The following is an 18,912-nucleotide window of genomic DNA, read 5'->3' as shown; positions in this document are numbered from 1 at the left end:
AAGAATTTTTCATGATGGAACTTTGAATTACATTTCTTGCTTTTATTTCATTTAAAAAAAAAAATTATGCGTATTTCAAACTAACTTTTCAACTATGCAGAATTTATAATTAGAACATTATTAAAATATGTTGCATTATAATATTAAATAATTGAAATGCCTTAGCAATTATAATATTTTTATAAGTTACTGGTTTTTTTATATATTTTACTACTATTTTAGCGCATTTTTTAAATAATTTGTAAACCATTAATATAATATAATATAACTATTAATTATTATATATACTATTAATTACTAATATATACTATTAATTATTTCCATATTTTTATATTGAAAAGCTTAATATATTTAATTGTATACACATTTATATTTACTTAATCAGAAACAGTTTTGGAACAGTTTCATCCGCAATTAGTATTTTATTTGATTATCGACTGCACACATCCAGGATCGACGATGCTTCCGCTCGTGCCTCGCAATCATAATTATAAGGCAACATTAAGATTCAAGCGTGCAGTGCGCGCACACAAAACGTAAGTATCTTTACACGCATCACACGCATGTGTGACAAATGTGTCTCTTGCGTTGCGTTTGACGAATGAAGCGCGCCAACGATGCATATGCGAGCGATGAATGCGGCATACATACACTCTACGATATAGCATTAACATTTGTGGAATGCGTGACTGGTCGAGAGCAGTTTTGCAGCACGGAAACATAAGCGAACAATTAGTTATTACGGTAACAATGTTATAACGTAATTAACCTCGATGCTACACGAACATAATGTACAAACATTTCGGTTTAGCTCTCGGCGGGGCAAACTACTTTACCTCGCGAAGAAGAAATCCTGCGTTCTCTCTTTACCGCAATTTTCAATTAATTTTAAATGTTATACGTTACGTCGATGACAGCTCAGCCACAACAACTGCAAACTAATATTCATTTAGCGACAACTCTCGCAGCGAGATTAAATGGGAAATGTGTCTTACAAGCTGAAAAATTATTCTTTCGGTCTGTGAACCAATGAGTTTGAAATAGTTTCATTACGAGGGGAAATATTGCGCTGATATAAATAAATGTACTCAAAGTTTTGCAAGTCGATAAATGGAAATTCTAAATTGGTGTTAGGAACGCTATTTGTCTCTCCTGTAATTTAACTTTATTCACCGTCGAAGATTTTATCGTTTTGCTCGTATATAATTACGACAACTGCACAGTTATTATTAATCGGTCTTTCTCTCAAAATATATACAAATATTTAAATAATCTAATTGTACCTCGATAGCTAATTGAGTAAATATATACAGGGTGTTTGACATAAAGTGTAATACCGAAAATATACAAGTAGATCTCATTATTTGGAGACAATTTTTCTTCAGCAAAAATATTAATGCACCAAAATTTTCGAGTTATAAGCGATCGAAAATAAAGGATTTTTCGCCAATTAAGCCTTGTGAGAATAAAATTTTCGCAAAACCTTCTTTCTTCAATTAATTTCAAGAAGAATTTACTTTAATAAAATTTTAACTTAAGGTTTAGTTATAAAGATACACGATGGCAAAAATTGGGAATCTGTAAAAAATAATGGTCTCCCTTGACATTTTTGCTGAGGAAATATCGTCTCCAAATAACGAGATCTACTTGTATATTTTCGATGTGACACTTTATGTCAGACACCCTGTATATTGTACTTTTCAGTATTTCCATTTTCTATTTTAAAAATACCTGCAAAAATCTACAACATATTGAAATATAAATAATTGAAAATAGATAAAATTTTATAAAATACGGATCAAACGCTTTTTACATTTTGCTTTCAAAATTTTACGTACATCTACCTTTAAAAGCAAATCGATTTTTGTTGCTAAAATAAAAATAAAGTCTAATGACAAACGACTCGTCCAGTATGTAGATTTGGATCTTGAATTGAAATTGGAAGCGCGATTTTAAATGGGCCGGCCCTTTGCTATACTCTATTCTTCTTTCCCCAAGATATCGAACAACCAGCCGGTAGGTGTATGAATAGCAATGAGGGTGAAAGGAGAGGGATGAGAAAGAGGGAGGAGTACCGTGCTCGAACACGAAATTTATTTAAACGCTCGAACTACTCCTCCGTAATCGAATTAAATTACTTCTTGTTGTTGCAAACGATCGAATCTTCGACATGAAGGAGTATTCAAGACTTGCCTTCGTTGTTCAATCGTGTCTATCCATCATTCGATTACGCGTGTCTATCTTTTTACGAATTGCAAATTAATCAGAAAAAAATATTTGGCTGTTCGATATAGACGGTCTCCTCATGATTATCGTAATTTAATAAACATTCATTTAATAACTTAAATATTAGATGAAAATTTATATTATGAGTTAATTGCTATTTGATAGTGTGCTATTAATAATCATATTGAGCAATCGAGAGACGATTATCGTCGAAACTCAATAATGCCAGTTCCAATATGAATTAGAATTATATTAATTTAAATATCACATTTTAAATTCTCTATGTAATTATTCTAATACATATTAAATCAATTATTTGAAAATACAAGGTAATTAATGATACATTTATATTCAATTGGTGATATTTATAAATTATAAACCGATTCAAAATTTAACACTAGTAAATGAAATTAATTTTCATCTTTGATTTCTATTATTTACTTTGTACGCTGTAGTACAACAAACAGACATTTATAGACATTTGCTTTTAAAATATATTCATAGTGTCACAGTTACTTTTAAGATATATATATATATATATATATATATACATATAGACAATATTTTTTATCACTGTGTTATCCATAAATAATTATTTATTTTGTGTTAAAGAATAAATATTATCTCTTAAATTTTATAGCTAATAATAAATGTAATAATTTTTAATGTTATCGTATAAAATATTTTTTATAAAGAATAATAAAATATTATTTTCCTTTATGATATCGTATATTAAAATATCGTATATGAAAATTAATGCACAGAGATAACTTTATGTTCAATAAAAGAACTAATATACTAAAAAAATAAAACCTGTGATGAATCTCGTATATTAAATTCATAATTGAAATATAAATGCAAATATTTGGAATATCCTAAACCAGTTGTTTGAAAAATAACAAAATTTTAAATATCTATAAATGTTTGTTTTTTATAATAAAACATTATATTTATTTTTTCACAATTTTATATATTATTTTAAAAATTATACTGTTTTCTTAGTGAGAGAAAGAATCTGACTCCGACGAGATCGTCGCTCGATTGTTAATCTTGGGCACATTCCGAAAGTGCAATATTTCTACTAGTAACGTGCGATGTTTCAATACTGACAGCTTTGATAGCTGACATCTATCCGAATTTAACAGCCACGAGATATTTGAGAGATATTTTTACCATGGCGTATAAAAGTACGAAAATTTTCAAAATATGAGGCACTAAACTCTTTCTATATAACTGTCATATCTCTCTTCAAATATCACCAAAGCTTCTAGCTATCTTGGTTATCGCTGGATCGATTGCATCTCACGTTACTCATCCGAGGGTTAATAAAAAGAAGCACACCCGGAGAAGCGCAGCGGAGCTCACGAGACACTCAGAATCGAAGACGTCTCGAAACGTTCGATCGTTACCTCAAAGGGGGTTCGTTGACGGGGAAGGGGCGGGGGTGAACCTCCTTCTTGCCGGTCCGGTATACGAGAGGAAGACGTTCGTCTCCTCCCAATGTGGAGCGTGGCCCGAGGAATCGCGCGAGAGGATCGATCCTCGAAATCCCGGAACGCACGAGAGAAACGTCTGCACGAGAAAGCGCACCCCGGCACTCCCCATAAGGACGCACTCCGCCCAGGGAGGATTCGCATTCCGAGACCAATATCCTTGCCGCCGTCCTTGGAGGCTATCCCCGAGAGTGTCTCTCGTCTCATCCGTCTGCGATCCCACAGCACATGTGTGTCTATATATGTATTTTATATATATATATACATATATATGTGTGTATGTGTGTGTATATGTACATATATATATATATATATATATATGTGTATTTCCACCATGTGTGTATATAAATATATGTACACCATGAATATTTCGACGCGCCGCGCGATTGCTCGCGCCCAATCGACAAACGACCGCGAGATAAATCGAGGAGATGGGGAAAATGCTATCGAGACGAAGCACCGTCATGGGAATATTGCTGCATAATATTCGCGATTGTACGACTCTTAGCTTAGCTCGAATTCGCTATTTTAATATTAATGACCGCGTTCCTTATCGTAACGATATATCTTTGCACACATTACCAAATTGATTTACTTCCTTCTGTAGTCTCTATTGAATAATTGACACAAGGCATTTTTATACCTTGATTATTATTATTACGTTTATTTGTTTCCTCTTTCAAGTGTGTTTTCACGTTGTTTCCAATATTTTCCAATTTTCTATCACACTTTAATTCATGAACGTCATTGACTTATCAATGCTTATGCCGGATCTAGCGCGATAAGATGACTGTCAGGATTCGATGGCTCGACACTTGCAATTTTCTCCTTAATTATTATTATTACGTTTATTTGTTTCCTCCTTCAAGTGTGTTTTCACGTTGTTTCCAATATTTTCCAATTTTCTATCACACTTTAATTCATGAACGTCATTGACTTATCAATGCTTATGCCGGATCTAGCGCGATAAGATGACTGACAGGATTCGATGTCTCGTATCAACACTTGCAATTTTCTCCTTAATTATTATTATTACGTTTATTTGTTTCCTCCTTCAAGTGTGTTTTCACGTTGTTTCTAGAGCCAATATTTTCCAATTTTCTATCACACTTTAATTCATGAACGTCATTGACTTATCAATGCTTATGCCGGATCTAGCGCGATAAGATGACTGTCAGGATTCGATGGCTCGACACTTGCAATTTTCTCCTTAATTATTATTATTACGTTTATTTGTTTCCTCCTTCAAGTGTGTTTTCACGTCGTTTCCAGAGCCAATATTTTCCAATTTTCTATCACACTTTAATTCATGAACGTCATTGACTTATCAATGCTTATGCCGGATCTAGCGCGATAAGATGACTGACAGGATTCGATGTCTCGTATCAACACTTGCAATTTTCTCCTTAATTATTATTATTACGTTTATTTGTTTCCTCCTTCAAGTGTGTTTTCACGTCGTTTCCAGAGCCAATATTTTCCAATTTTCTATCACACTTTAATTCATGAACGTCATTGACTTATCAATGCTTATGCCGGATCTAGCGCGATAAGATGACTGTCAGGATTCGATGGCTCGACACTTGCAATTTTCTCCTTAATTATTATTATTACGTTTATTTGTTTCCTCCTTCAAGTGTGTTTTCACGTCGTTTCCAATATTTTCCAATTTTCTATCACACTTTAATTCATGAACGTCATTGACTTATCAATGCTTATGCCGGATCTAGCGCGATAAGATGACTGACAGGATTCGATGTCTCGTATCAACACTTGCAATTTTCTCCTTAATTATTATTATTACGTTTATTTGTTTCCTCCTTCAAGTGTGTTTTCACGTCGTTTCCAGAGCCAATATTTTCCAATTTTCTATCACACTTTAATTCATGAACGTCATTGACTTATCAATGCTTATGCCGGATCTAGCGCGATAAGATGTCTGACAGGATTCGATGGCTCGTATCGACACTTGCAATTTTCTTTTGTGTTATCGTAAATCTACCAGGACGAATCTCGACGTCACGATCGGTTAAGATTGCTCATCGTGAAATATGAAACGCGGGCGCTTGACGGATGAACCGCGAGTCCAGGGTGGAGGCGATAAGCCTCCCGGATGATCCTACAGGGCGGAGCGCATCAGGAATCGTGCACCGCATGTCGTACTTTTGCATGTCTGAGAATCCGCACTGGAGAATCGATGAATCGGCACCCGCATGCCTGTAACTTACAGCTTGTTTTCTATCTAAAGTGTGTAGCCTGTTAGTGTGTGTAGCGCCTACTACGACTCTATCTACTCTCTGTACTCGACTCACTATACTCTTCCCTTCGTTCCTCAGCATCGTCGAACGATTTAACGGAAGACACCGGATCGTTGTCAGAATTCATTCGACGGCAAATCAATCGCATCAACGACGAAAATAAGTTTCACAATAAAAATTCATTTGTCTAAAATATTTTAATGTCGTTTCTCTATATTTCTGTTAAAAATATCCAATAGGTGAGTATAGCGAGGTATCTTGTCAAACTTTCCGTCTTACAAACATAATATATTTTGCTCGAGAACATAAAAAAATCACAAAATTAATTCATATATTTAATGATACATCTAATTCCCTTATCAAGATATAAAATCCATAGTCATAAACCGGATTATAAATTTATATAAATGTATATACAAATAATATCTCGATTTGTTCATTTTAATTGCAAATTTACCAAACTCGCAATAAAAAATTGTCCAAATAAAGAACGTAAAAAACGATAAAAAGAATATAATGCATAATTAAATGTGAGGTGAGGAAATGGTACGCGCCCGGTACGAATAATTAATTCGGATCTCCATTTCATTTATAAACGATCGACGTGGAACGGAAGGCTAACGCTCCTGGTCGGCAGCCTAGGGACGATCCTATGGGAATCCCAAAATCTCTTAAGAACGAAATCACGCTCGGCAAGTACCGCGTCATTCCGGGATAATTTCTCGCGTGCAGTAACGCTCAATGCGAGGATCCCTCGGCTCTCTGAATGGAGTTTCAGGTTTCGGCGGAATTCCTCGAAGGAGCCTCGAAGATCCTCTCAAGAGGAGTCGTCTGTCGATTTCGATTATCGGCCGGTTCGTTTAACTTCGTATTCTTGCCAGCTTTTTATTTCGCATCGCGTCTGGCGAATGAAAAAAAAAAAAATGCCGACATCGTCACAGTGATATTTGCGGTTTGTCAATAACGAAGTAACTTACAATTGATTAATTGCGCAAGCAGTTTAATAACGTAGAAAACGTCGATGATAGAAATGGTCGGTTTTGAAGAAAAATTAGATAATTCATTGGCCGCATCCATTTGAGACATTATTGAAACATGTGGGAAATGTAAATGTAAAAGTGCACTATATGGGATCGAATTATGTAATTGACTTTAAAAGCATTGAACTCGAGGATTGGTTTTGAGGATTGAACTTAAATTGGTTTCGATTGAATCGCGAATTGGTTTAAATGGCACTTACCATTTCCTCTTAAACACCATTTCATGATTTTCCGAGTGTATTTGCGTTTGTTATCCGTTTTGCAAAAGCAATTGGATCAAATTAGTTTTATGCCAATCGAGAGCTAAAGAATTAAAAGCGAATCGCGATAAAAGTGAATTTTTTAATTAATGGAAAGAAGATCTTGCGTTATTATTTGCTTAAGTATATCTCTGTTTAATATTCGTTTTTAAAGGCGATCTGCAATAACATATACCATTGATTTCTTCTCTTCTACGTAACTCGATCTAATTTTTGTAAGTAATTTGAAATACAATAAGTACATTAAATTATATATAATAATTAGCCAAATCTTCACTTTTAACTACGATTTGCTTTCATATTTAATATATCTAATAATACTGACGTTTTTTATTGCGAGTATACTTACGAAACAGAATCAAAGCTTTTCTGTGTGTATTACTAATGTTTTTATCTCAATTATCTATTATTATATTATTTGGTAGAAAACATTAAAAATACGAGTATATTAAAAATACGCTACAACAAAAAGAGATTTTAACCGACTATTAAAAGAATCCAATAATAACAAATTTATTTATCTATTTATTTATTTACGGACGTTACAATTTCTATGAATACATCCGTTTGATATTCATTTCAAAAATAATTGGATATCACGGTCTGCAACGAAGCATTGTTCCTTGATTATCTTATATGCAACATGGTACAATTGTCTAGGTTTATTTCCGTGTGTATATCTCCTTTCTATAATTATTATTCTGCGTATAATGCTTCTTTCAGTATAATTTACCTTATATACTTATATGATATGACATTTATTTTCTTAAGGTATGAAATATAAAAATATAAATATAAGAGCATTACCATATTTTTTTATCTCATAATTTCTTACATGGAAAAATTTTCACAATTTAATTTCCCAAAAATTGACAAAAACTTGAAAAATTAACATTTTAATCAAATATTTGGTAAGAAACAATAATTATTAATAAAAAAACTCATAAATGAAAATAAATATAAATATATAATGATTTAAAAAAAAAAACCGTGTAAAAATATTAATATTTTTTAAATTAAATTTTATCAAACAATGAGAATAAGGGAATTAAATATTCCATTTAAACAAGCAATATGTAACCTAGATTTTTTTAGAAGATTTAGAGATTTAAATGCATTTTTAATTGAACATCTCACAATCGTTATCTTTATAATGTTATTTATATCTATTTACTTTAACAAATTTTTCTGTCGCTTAAAAAATGTCCGACATTCATATAAAATTTCCAAAAAAATACAAATATATATGGATCCATTTAATAATTAAATAATTCCCAATTAATTCGCGATATGTAGTGTTACATTTACTCGTTTATTTTCATTAAATATTTCGAAACATCGATAACATATCGAGCGTCTATGCAATTCTTTAAGTCGCGACAGATACAAGTTGATATATGATTCTCTAATCGATATCGTGTCGAAATCTCCTCTTCTCGACGATCCTTCGTCAATGTCCGTCAATGCCGATGCACCACCATAATTACTATCATCATCATCATCATCATCATCATCATCATCATGATCACCACGACACTTTACCCTACAACAACAGCACGCAGACCCCGCACGTTGCGTTACCGATGGCGAACGCGCACCCTCACTCACTCCGTTCTCGTCCGCGGCTCTGCTTCTGTGTTACAGAGGTCCTGCCCTCTTCCACCTCCGTAGACCTGTCGGGCACGGATTCGGCCCTGTACCCGTTCGACCCGCAGCAGGAGAACTACCAGGAGATCTGGTTGCCACCGACCAGTATGTACCCCTATTTTCTGTTCCCCGGAACCGCGCGCACCCCATCGTTCTACGACCCCGACAGCACGTACGACTTACGGGAGCCCGGCGACCGACGCCAAGACCACCACCGTCATGGCAATCGGCATCATCATGGTTACCAGGAGGCGCCGGAGCTACCCGGCAAGCCAGCCGTCCTCGTCGTCGAGACGTACGATCCTCGAATCGATTCGCACCGGTACAAGATCGATGTAAATCGGTACGAGGATCGCGCGGCGACCTCGCGTCCTCCAGGTGCTGATCATCCGGATCGATCGACAGATGGATCTTCTTCCTCCTTCTCTTCCTCTTCTTCTTCTTCTTCTTCTTTCTCCTCTTCTTCTTCTTCTTCTTCTTCTTCTTCTTCTTCTTCTTCGTTGTCCAAGCATGATCGCGCCTCCAGCACAGTGCACCTGCAGCCCCAAAGCGAGCATGACGCGCACCTGCACCAGCATCGGCACCAACACCACCATCACCAGCACCACCACCATCGTGAGCACCCTGCACTACCTGCACCGCCGTCCGTCGTCGTGACGCTGTCGTCGTCGTCGGCGGGCTCGTACGCGTCGGCGGCCGCTCGTCCCACGCCTACCGTGCTGGACGAGCCCTTAGGGGCACGCGGGCCCGGCCACGAGCCGCCCCGGCTGTCGGCCCCGAGGAAGTTCGCGCCCAGACCCACCTACGAGCACCGCGCGATCGTCGACGACGACGATTTCGATGACGAGATCAAGCCAGGCGCGCTGCCCGTCGACCGGCTCTTCGATCTCACCCAGGTCTTCGAAGGGTTCGTCGACCAAGGTTCGTACTGGGCCCGTCGAGGGCGCCTCAAGGGATATCTCTATTTTTGAGAAGGCCTGAGATACGTTTAGGGTAGGGAGAACAAAAGTGGCAGACCGCGCGAGACTATGCCGAGCATACTGCGATGGACACAATTCGTGTCTTTTCTTCGATCGTACTTTGACAGCAACGGATTCGAGAAATTTCAAATGGAAGAAAATTCAGGTTCAAAGATTTTGAAAAATTCGAATCGGTTAATCGAAAGAAAAAAATATATTACTTTTATTTTTAAATTTGTTTAATTATTCATTATAATGATTTATATTGTATAAATCATAGAATTATATTAATCAGGTATCAGAGACATTTTTTAAAGTTGCTTTCTCCGTTATGAATAAATTGATATCAAAAAATGAGAATATTTTTGCTATACCGTCTGTCTGTCAACGTAATTTGCTTCAATAATTTATTTGATAGCAAAAGGAACTGATTATTTGCAATAGATATTGATTATTTATGATAAAAATATATTTTGCGCTGTCATATAAAAATAATGACAGAGAGAATTAATGTGAATAAATTTTCGATAACAAGAGAGAACGGCAAACAAGATTTTAAATAATTAATTATCAAATATCGTTTTATAATGCCAAGTTTATTATATGGAATTATTTTAGTTTTTTAGAGACAATTTTTTAATTATATTTAAATTAATAACATTTTTTTAAATATTAAAATTTACAAGTATTTTATCTCATTAATTACATTAATATTAATGTAAGGATTATTCGAATTTAAAAATTAAAAAATAATAAAATACATTTTTTATATAAATATTATATAAAAGTGAAAAAAAATATTAGTATGAAATAATATTTTACTTTAGAATCAAAGATTATACATTTTAATAGTCGTATATTTTTTATTATTAGGCATCATATTATTATTATTATCGAACACAAATCTCAATCATTAGAGAATTGTTCACATTAAGCCTCGAGATTCTTAATTATCTGATAGACTTTTCTTATTAATGAAAAAATAGAATAGATTTTGTTGCAGGTGGATGGACAATAGCTTCTTTGCTTATTTCTTTATTTAGCAAGATAAAATTTCATTTAATGCACTTGAGTACCCTTAAGACGGGTCAGAAAGTCGTGATTAATCATTTGCCTCGTTCTCGCATTCAGATGCGACAGCAGCAGCCGGGGAAAAAAGCTTTCAATTTCGTCGCATTAATTGCTCAGACTCATTGCGTTGCGCCGCGGCATTATTCACAGCAAATTTCGCGCATAAATATTTTCATAGAATTTTCAAAGGAGATACTTTTGCAATTTCGCAACAACTTCCGCGTGCAAATTCACTCGCTAAGCGTAGCTGTAATTTCGAACGGGTGCGATTTTTCTGATGCTTTTCAAAATTGCGCGCGATCGCGATTTTTCTTCCGTTTCCTCTTCATCAAGGGAGATGGATGAAAGATCCTGTTAAAGGATGTCCTCTTTCGCGTGGATTTATTGCGAAGATTGCATTCTCTGTGCGCAACTTGTTACGCCCGGTCGTTTACAGTGAAGGTCATCGCCCATCCCGACAATTCCACCAGCTACGAAGTGATCGAGTCGCAATTGGAGAATCCACTGATCGACACTAAGCATCGGGATTTACTCGCCATGAAGCAAATTCCTATCCCGATCAACCATCATCATCGCGCGCATCACAAGAAAAACCAAACGGATGATTTCGAACGTAAGTTTTTCATCGCAATTGTAATCTTACTTTTAATATGTTTAATATATTATTATTTAATCGAGAATGTGGCCATGTGTGATTGAAAATGAATACTGCAAAATAAATGTGACTGATTTAATTTGACTTGATTTCTTCAACTAAATACTAAATTAAGACAGTTTTTTTTTAATTAAGACAGATGATAATATATCGTGAAATATCACAGTATTGAAATTCTTAGAAATATATATTATTAATTATACAGATTCTTTCTATTAAACAGACATATAACGAGAGGATATAAAAATTATTTAAAATTGTAATAATATATATATATTCACTGTCAAATACATGTTTTATAATTTAAAAATTGAATTATTTAAATTATCTCGCTCTGGTCGTTGCCATGAGTTATCGTGTGCAAAATAATGCGTAAAAAAACTGCCAACGACCGCTTTCGTCGATATTCTAGCACAAATTGCGCGCAATCAGCACAAGTAACAACGCGCCCGATGCGGGATCATAAATTTTTCCACCAAGATGATCATTTCTGCCTGTGGCGGTGGGTTAAAAATGTCGCAACATCGCTGCTGCACGTCATGGAAAATTCCATTTGTTTTAATGTGCCGCGCAAATTCATATCTTCCTGCAAATAACTGCCCGCGACAGCGCATCGTTGACGGATAAGTGAGATTCGCGTGAGGAAAAACCTAGAGAAAATGAGTATACGAGAACATTTTTATGTATATTACTTTGTAAATTGTGTTGCGGTAATTGTCATTGAGTTTCGACAAACGACAGTAAATCGTTTTATACAAGAACGCGTATTGCCAATTTTTTATCTTTATGAGGCGTATAGAGATACAGAAAAAAATGGAGTACTCTTCTTTAAGAAAAAAAATGAAGATAAAAATTGTTATACGCGAGGAATAAACGTGTGATACGCGGTAAAGTTTTTTTTATTTAAATCTGTTTATATACTACAACAAATACAGAAAGCGAGATAAAAAGAGAGAAATAAAGTTTGTAGTATTGCACAATAGAATTTTAAAAATTTATAACAATACTCGCGCTGAGAATATTAATTACATCGCGGTTGGGTAAATCTTCGTGCATCCGAAATAATTTTTCGTGTTCCTGACAGAAAAAAAACATATCCGTTTCAATATCGAATAATGATAATCAATTACAATAAAAATGCTTCCCAGTGAGCCGATTCAATGCACCAAAATGAAATTCATTAGTTTTCGTGTAAAAAATATATTTCCATGTGCAAGTTTATTACACACACGAATAAATAAATTGCTTCACTTGATATATATATTGAAATACTAACCAGAACTGATTTTTTTTAACTTTTACTTCTCTAAAGTATTTTATTTATTTTATTTATTATATATATTGCAAATATAGTCTTAGTTTTATTATTTAAAATTTACATATTTATACTTAATTATATATTTATTATTTTATTAATTGTAATTGTGAATATATACAAATTATACATAGAATTAAGATTATATAGAACATTGCAATATTTAAAAAAAGTTATATAAAATATAATGAAAAAGAGAAATATATCTACTTCTTCATATAATGAAAAAGAAAGCTGAAACGATAGCATAAGTATATTAATTACGGCGCAGATCTTTATATAAACTTTATAAATATAAAAAGGATTTCAGAAAATACATAGATAAAAAAGTGCAAAAATATAATATCAGTAATTACTAATTCGCAAGTAATCAAGATAAATGATAGAACGGGCAAATAATAGGAATTAATCTTCAGACTTCAACGATCGCGATCTTTCGTCGACGCGATGAAAGAGCGGACGATCGATCGCATCTCCGACGTAATATCTCGCGAAGATATCACCTCAACGAGTAAGATTTATCGCGGCGAAAGTTTAATTTAATTTCGACTCTCTCTCCGGTTGCTCTCATTTCCTGCCGCTTCTCGTATCTCTCTTGCGCGTCCGCATATTATTTCTCGAGCCGCCGGATTTCGAACTTTAATCCGCCATCGTGCCCAAGATTTGCCCAAGTTTTCGTCGTATTCGATATCATAGTAAGGTTTTACATACATTGATCCTCGTTTCTCAGATTCTCAAGAGAGGCACGCCTGGAAAAGCAAGCGCACTCAGCCGATCTCTCATTCTTTATTGATTGAGAAAAATAGTGGTCGTAAACAGACTAATTCTGTTCTGTTTGTATTTTCGAGTTTTCTCCTTACTTATTTGTATGTAACTGTCTTTTCAATTTTAGAATAACTCGGAGAAATTATCGAGCAAAATAAAATTCCAAAAAAAAAAACAAATCTGCGAAGTTGCGGATTTATAGCCACAAAAATATCTTGATTTCTTGTTATTTCTTTTTTCCACCAATTTTTTGCTGTTAAAGAATTTAATCTATTTTTTAATTGATTTTTTTGTCGAAAGAAATAAATAAAAATTTTATTTGCAATATGATAACTCAAGTGAGATTCCAATCTTTCCGATCAAATTCGCTTATCGTCTACAATCTGACAAATTTCAGAGCTAAATTTCTAAATAAAAAAATTTGTTTTCTGTTATTCGATCACTTTAATAAATTGTATAAAAATTTGCTCTCTCTCTCTCTCTCTCAAAACATTGTAGCATGCGAAATATTGTCAATTGATCATATGTATCTTCGATGAACATCACAGCGCTTACTCATACGTTAATAATTATAATAGTACGTTTGTTTAGTTTCGTCGATAACAATTTGTGCTATGTCACGTATCACTATTTATTTGTACGTTGTGTCCAAGGGAATGATGAACGTGAAAAAAAAGGAAAAAGAAAAATATGGGAAAAAAACCCGCGTGCACACGTATCAAGATTGACTCATTGGAATTTTACTGCAGCAATTAACAGTACAAAAAAGTAACCGCAATAATTAAAATTGTATCTAATAATCTCTCGCGCGCTTTTGTAATTAATTAACAGACTGTTGCACAATTTCTTATTAATCGGTCAATGTTCGTGATATTCTGTATACATTCTATATTCTATATTCTATATGATATTCTATATACACTGACATCTGAGTAATTAAAAAATTATAAGAGAATTAAACATGTAAAAGTCAATTATTTGAAAATTTCCAAGTTTTATTATATTACGTTACTTTTTTTCTAAAATAACAGTAGCTGAAATATAAAATATAATATAGTGCATAGGATTATATGTACGCTATATGTATGGTAACAGTAAAAGAAAATTTTAAAAATGAATCTTTTATTCGATGAATTGAAACGTTTTTCCCATTTTTGCATGTTTTAAAGTTAGAACAGTTAATCATGCTTATCTTGCAGCTTGAAAATTAGGATTTATTTGACTTTTTTCTAAAATACGACAAATGTCACAGTTTGTTGAAAACACAACATAAATAAGCCAATTTAATTAATAATCAGTTAAATTAAGCTACGAAAATGAGGCCATAGTGAGCGCGAAATTACGTAAATTAGCTCCATTGGTTAAAGTACAATCACACTAGACTGTTGGTAAATTTTTTGTCTAACATCATTCATAAATAACAGCCGCGATTAGCCGACGTTTTTGGCACCGACGCGGATCTTGTTTCTCTATAATTATTGCTGTAACTAATTGCCTGCGTGGCCAATTAACGTCAAATATGGGAAATGCAATTGCGATTGGGAAACGCTGCTCAGCGCTTTGCGCACTTCTTTTTTAAGCGATTTTCTCTCAATTACAGCTGCGCTAATTACTCGGTTGGCCGATCAATTACGGATATGCATTGTGGTTTCAAATATATAAATAACCGATAAAATCAAGACTGCGCTCTACAGTAGGTTAATAATTAATTAGTTCATTCACTCGCTTCTTCATTAATTGTTACAATGGAGACAGATTGTACATTTTCTTTTTATTTTACATATTGAATAGTTTATTATATATAATCACCTTATTTTAAAAAATGGTCAAATTAATATGTTATCACGGAAAATGCAAATTAAAAATAGAAGAAGTTTTTCTATTTTTATTTCTATTCAAACTTAGTTTCTTGGTGTGTGTTTGCGTATATATTATATTTACATTTATATTTATATTTATTTAGTTATACAGTCAAATGTAATAAAATTTTAAACAACACTATTTAGTTTACACTTTATAATAAAATATAACATGACCTGTGAATAGTAAAATATGACGTGGCGGGTATAAAAATTGCTCGCGTGTACGAGAAAGAATAGTTTGAAATATAATATTAGTTTTATAGAAATACCTTCAGCGCGTGTCATAGACTTATTACAGTGATAAGTGTCTTGATTTAATTTTACCTGATTTAATTTTTATATCAAATGCTTAATTTTTAAATCAAATAATGAGAGTTATTCGAAGAACTGACATGATGAAATCGTTCGTTAAAATGTAAAGAACAAATACCATCAAAATTTATTTTCGAAATTGACTGTGTTACGAATTTAACAGTGTTACAATTTCATCAGTTGAACGTTAAAATTCACAGATAAGAATAAGTGGCTTTGGATTTCTCAAACTTGCAACGAGTGAGAAAGTGAATTACACTATGAATCTTGATCCTCTTTAAGAACCGCATTCAATCGTTAGTATCGCGCAATGTCAGGGTATGCTTCTCGCCAGTTTAATGTCTGAGCTGAATATGCAATACGAATACAGACAAGTCACGTTGAGCGTTGACGTTGAACTTGCAATTTCGTTAACCGACGGTTTGCATTTCCGTCAACTTCGCGAGGCATCGCGACAAAAATCGCGGCCGCGAGCTCGAAAGACGCATTTACGATTCCGGTTATTTCTGGGTGTAGTAATAAGTGAAGTTTAATAGAAGTCACAGAAACATGAAACCTAGGAATAAATTACAATCTGGATTTTGCCGAGGTTTCAAGCGTCCTGACAGCTTCTGTCATATTTCATCATTTCTATGTGATATGTCTGATTGCGTCCCATTTTGCAGAATCTATTCTACAGAACGCGCGCGTGAATTTGTCTGATGCGTTGTACGAGTTATTTGTGCGAATTAACTCTCTTCAAAATGACTGACACAAAAATAGTAATCAAAGTTGTCGATCAGTCAAAGAATTGATGATAATATGAACTTTATTTGATGCTATTCTTTATATCAAATTTTTGATGCGTAATATTAACATCTGATTTTACATATAATTAATTAGTAGCGTTATATAAATATTAAAATCTGAATATCAAGTATATCTTTTATTTGAGATAAACACAATTTCTCAATTTATTTTACAGAACGCGCGCGTGAATTTGTCTGATGCGTTGTACGAGTTATTTGTGCGAATTAACTCTCTTCAAGATGACTGACACAAAAATAGTAATCAAAGTTGCCGATCAGTCAAAGAATTGATGATAATATGAACTTTATTTGATGCTTTTCTTTATATCAAATTTTTGATGCGTAATATTAACATCTGATTTTACATATAATTAATTAGTAGCGTTATATAAATATTAAAATCTGAATATCAAGTATATCTTTTATTTGAGATAAACACAATTTCTCAATTTATTTTACAGAACGCACGCGTGAATTTGTCTGATGCGTTGTACAAGTTATTTGTGCGAATTAACTCTCTTCAAGATGACTGACACAAAAATAGTAATCAAAGTTGCCGATCAGTCAAAGAATTGATGATAATATGAACTTTATTTGATGCTTTTCTTTATATCAAATTTTTGATGCGTAATATTAACATCTGATTTTACATATAATTAATTAGTAGCGTTATATAAATATTAAAATCTGAATATCAAGAATATCTTTTATTTGAGATGAACACAATTTCTCTCGCGACAGACGAAAAGTGTAGCTTATATTTGCCATCATTAGCCTAAGTGCTGAGCATAAGATGAGCACGTGTTTTACTCGCAGCGTTTTAGCTGGCTGCATTCTCCATGAGCAAAATGATCTCGTTCGTTCGAGAGTCTAATGACTAGCCAAGCGAGTTTCTGCATCCGCGCACCTGTGTCACCGAAGAGATCCTCACCTGACTGAGAAACCGCGATATATCTCATCGCGACGAGCAAAAGCAAGTTCGGCATCGATCTCGAGAAGCTGGTGCGACACGAGTTTCAATTACCGTCGTCCGGAATTGCCCTTGTTCTCCTTCCTGCAACGCGCCGAACGGATCGGGAACTTGCGATATCGATATTCTATCGGAAATGCTTGATGCGTGTTCCGATTTACGTGCTGACAATCTTTGAAATACATTTCAATCGTGTCAAGCTTCGATATCCGCGGTCTCGATGATATATGTGACTCTTCCGATTTTTATTAAATTACTGAAAATAAAACGAAAACGAGACATTTTAATTGCTCTTTAAATTCGCTTGATTAATAATTGAATATAATAAAATTATTTGAAATTGTCAGATGAGTCTGCTAGTTAAAAAATAACAATGTCGGTTTTAAAACTGGCATTTCGAATTAATTTTTATATTACTTTGATCAAAAATTAGAATAACTTGAAAAAATATTCACATCCAACTAACAGTTTCAGTATATCGCAATTTTTTGTGGAAATTCTTTATCTTCGATAAAGACCGGCGTTTTGATTGAAACTTGAAATTAGTAATCGGTATTCCTTTCTGTATATGTCGAAACAAATATACGCAGCCTACAAACGATTCAGGGGTGCGATTAAGGACTCCGAAGGGCTACGGAGGGATTTGGTGGTCGCTCGTTTGTCTTAATAAAGTGCGTCGTAGCCACACTCGCTATGGTGGTGTTGACTTATGGCCAGTCATCTGGTAGGGCGGCTCTTCTCATGGGGAATCCTAGACCCTTTTTTCCCCTTCTATGCGACCAAAAAGGTAGCTCCGCGTTCTTTCTTCTCTATATTCACCAGCGCTTCTTTTCCTGCGATCGTTAACCCCGGTCACCGGAGTTCATCAATCGAAGAGAGAGAGAGAGAGAGAGAGAGAGAGAGAGAGAGTGAGAGATTCGTTAGTTAATGATGACTCATTCGTCATCGTGTGGAAATACCTTTTTCTTCCTCCCATGACAATTACTTGTTGGATTCGAGTCTGTGTTACAGAATTGAAAATTGCAACAAACATTTCTACGATGGTCCATTGTTACGTTTCCAATCGCGAGACTATTCGGTAGCGCAAAATATTGATTTTTCTTCTCTGGAAATTTACTGAGAAAATATTCATTTAAGAGGTCAGAATAATTTGGCTTGATCAATTTGGTTTTTTACTTTTAATCAAATTAGATCGAAAAATTTTGTAGGTTTTAATAACATTATTGCAGTTAAATGATAATGAGAAATTAACTGCTCGCTCTGATTGGAATTTATGAGCGTTAACGAAGCT

General features: G+C 34.1%; 1 protein-coding gene across 3 annotated transcripts in view; it reads left to right on the top strand.

Moving 5' to 3' along the window:
- The window catches only part of Gfrl (Glial cell line-derived neurotrophic family receptor-like), a 305,673-nt gene that overhangs the window by 234,895 nt on the left and 51,866 nt on the right, over nt 1-18,912 (top strand). The window contains exons 6-7 of one of the 3 annotated variants that reach the window (XM_085486047.1): nt 8,922-9,845; nt 11,391-11,567. In XM_085486047.1, coding sequence (XP_085342173.1) covers nt 8,922-9,845; nt 11,391-11,567 — 1,101 coding nt within the window. The remainder of the gene's footprint in view (nt 1-8,921; nt 9,846-11,390; nt 11,568-18,912) is intronic. The other 2 variants (XM_085486048.1, XM_085486049.1) reach the window with 2 other exon arrangements.

Source organism: Nylanderia fulva, unplaced genomic scaffold, assembly GCF_048542155.1.
Source record: "Nylanderia fulva isolate GAGA-0341 unplaced genomic scaffold, ASM4854215v1 Scaffold4, whole genome shotgun sequence".
NCBI classification, from domain to species: domain Eukaryota; kingdom Metazoa; phylum Arthropoda; class Insecta; order Hymenoptera; family Formicidae; genus Nylanderia; species Nylanderia fulva.
The sequence above is the reverse complement of the archived record's forward strand: the minus strand, read 5'-3'. Positions and strand labels throughout refer to the sequence as shown.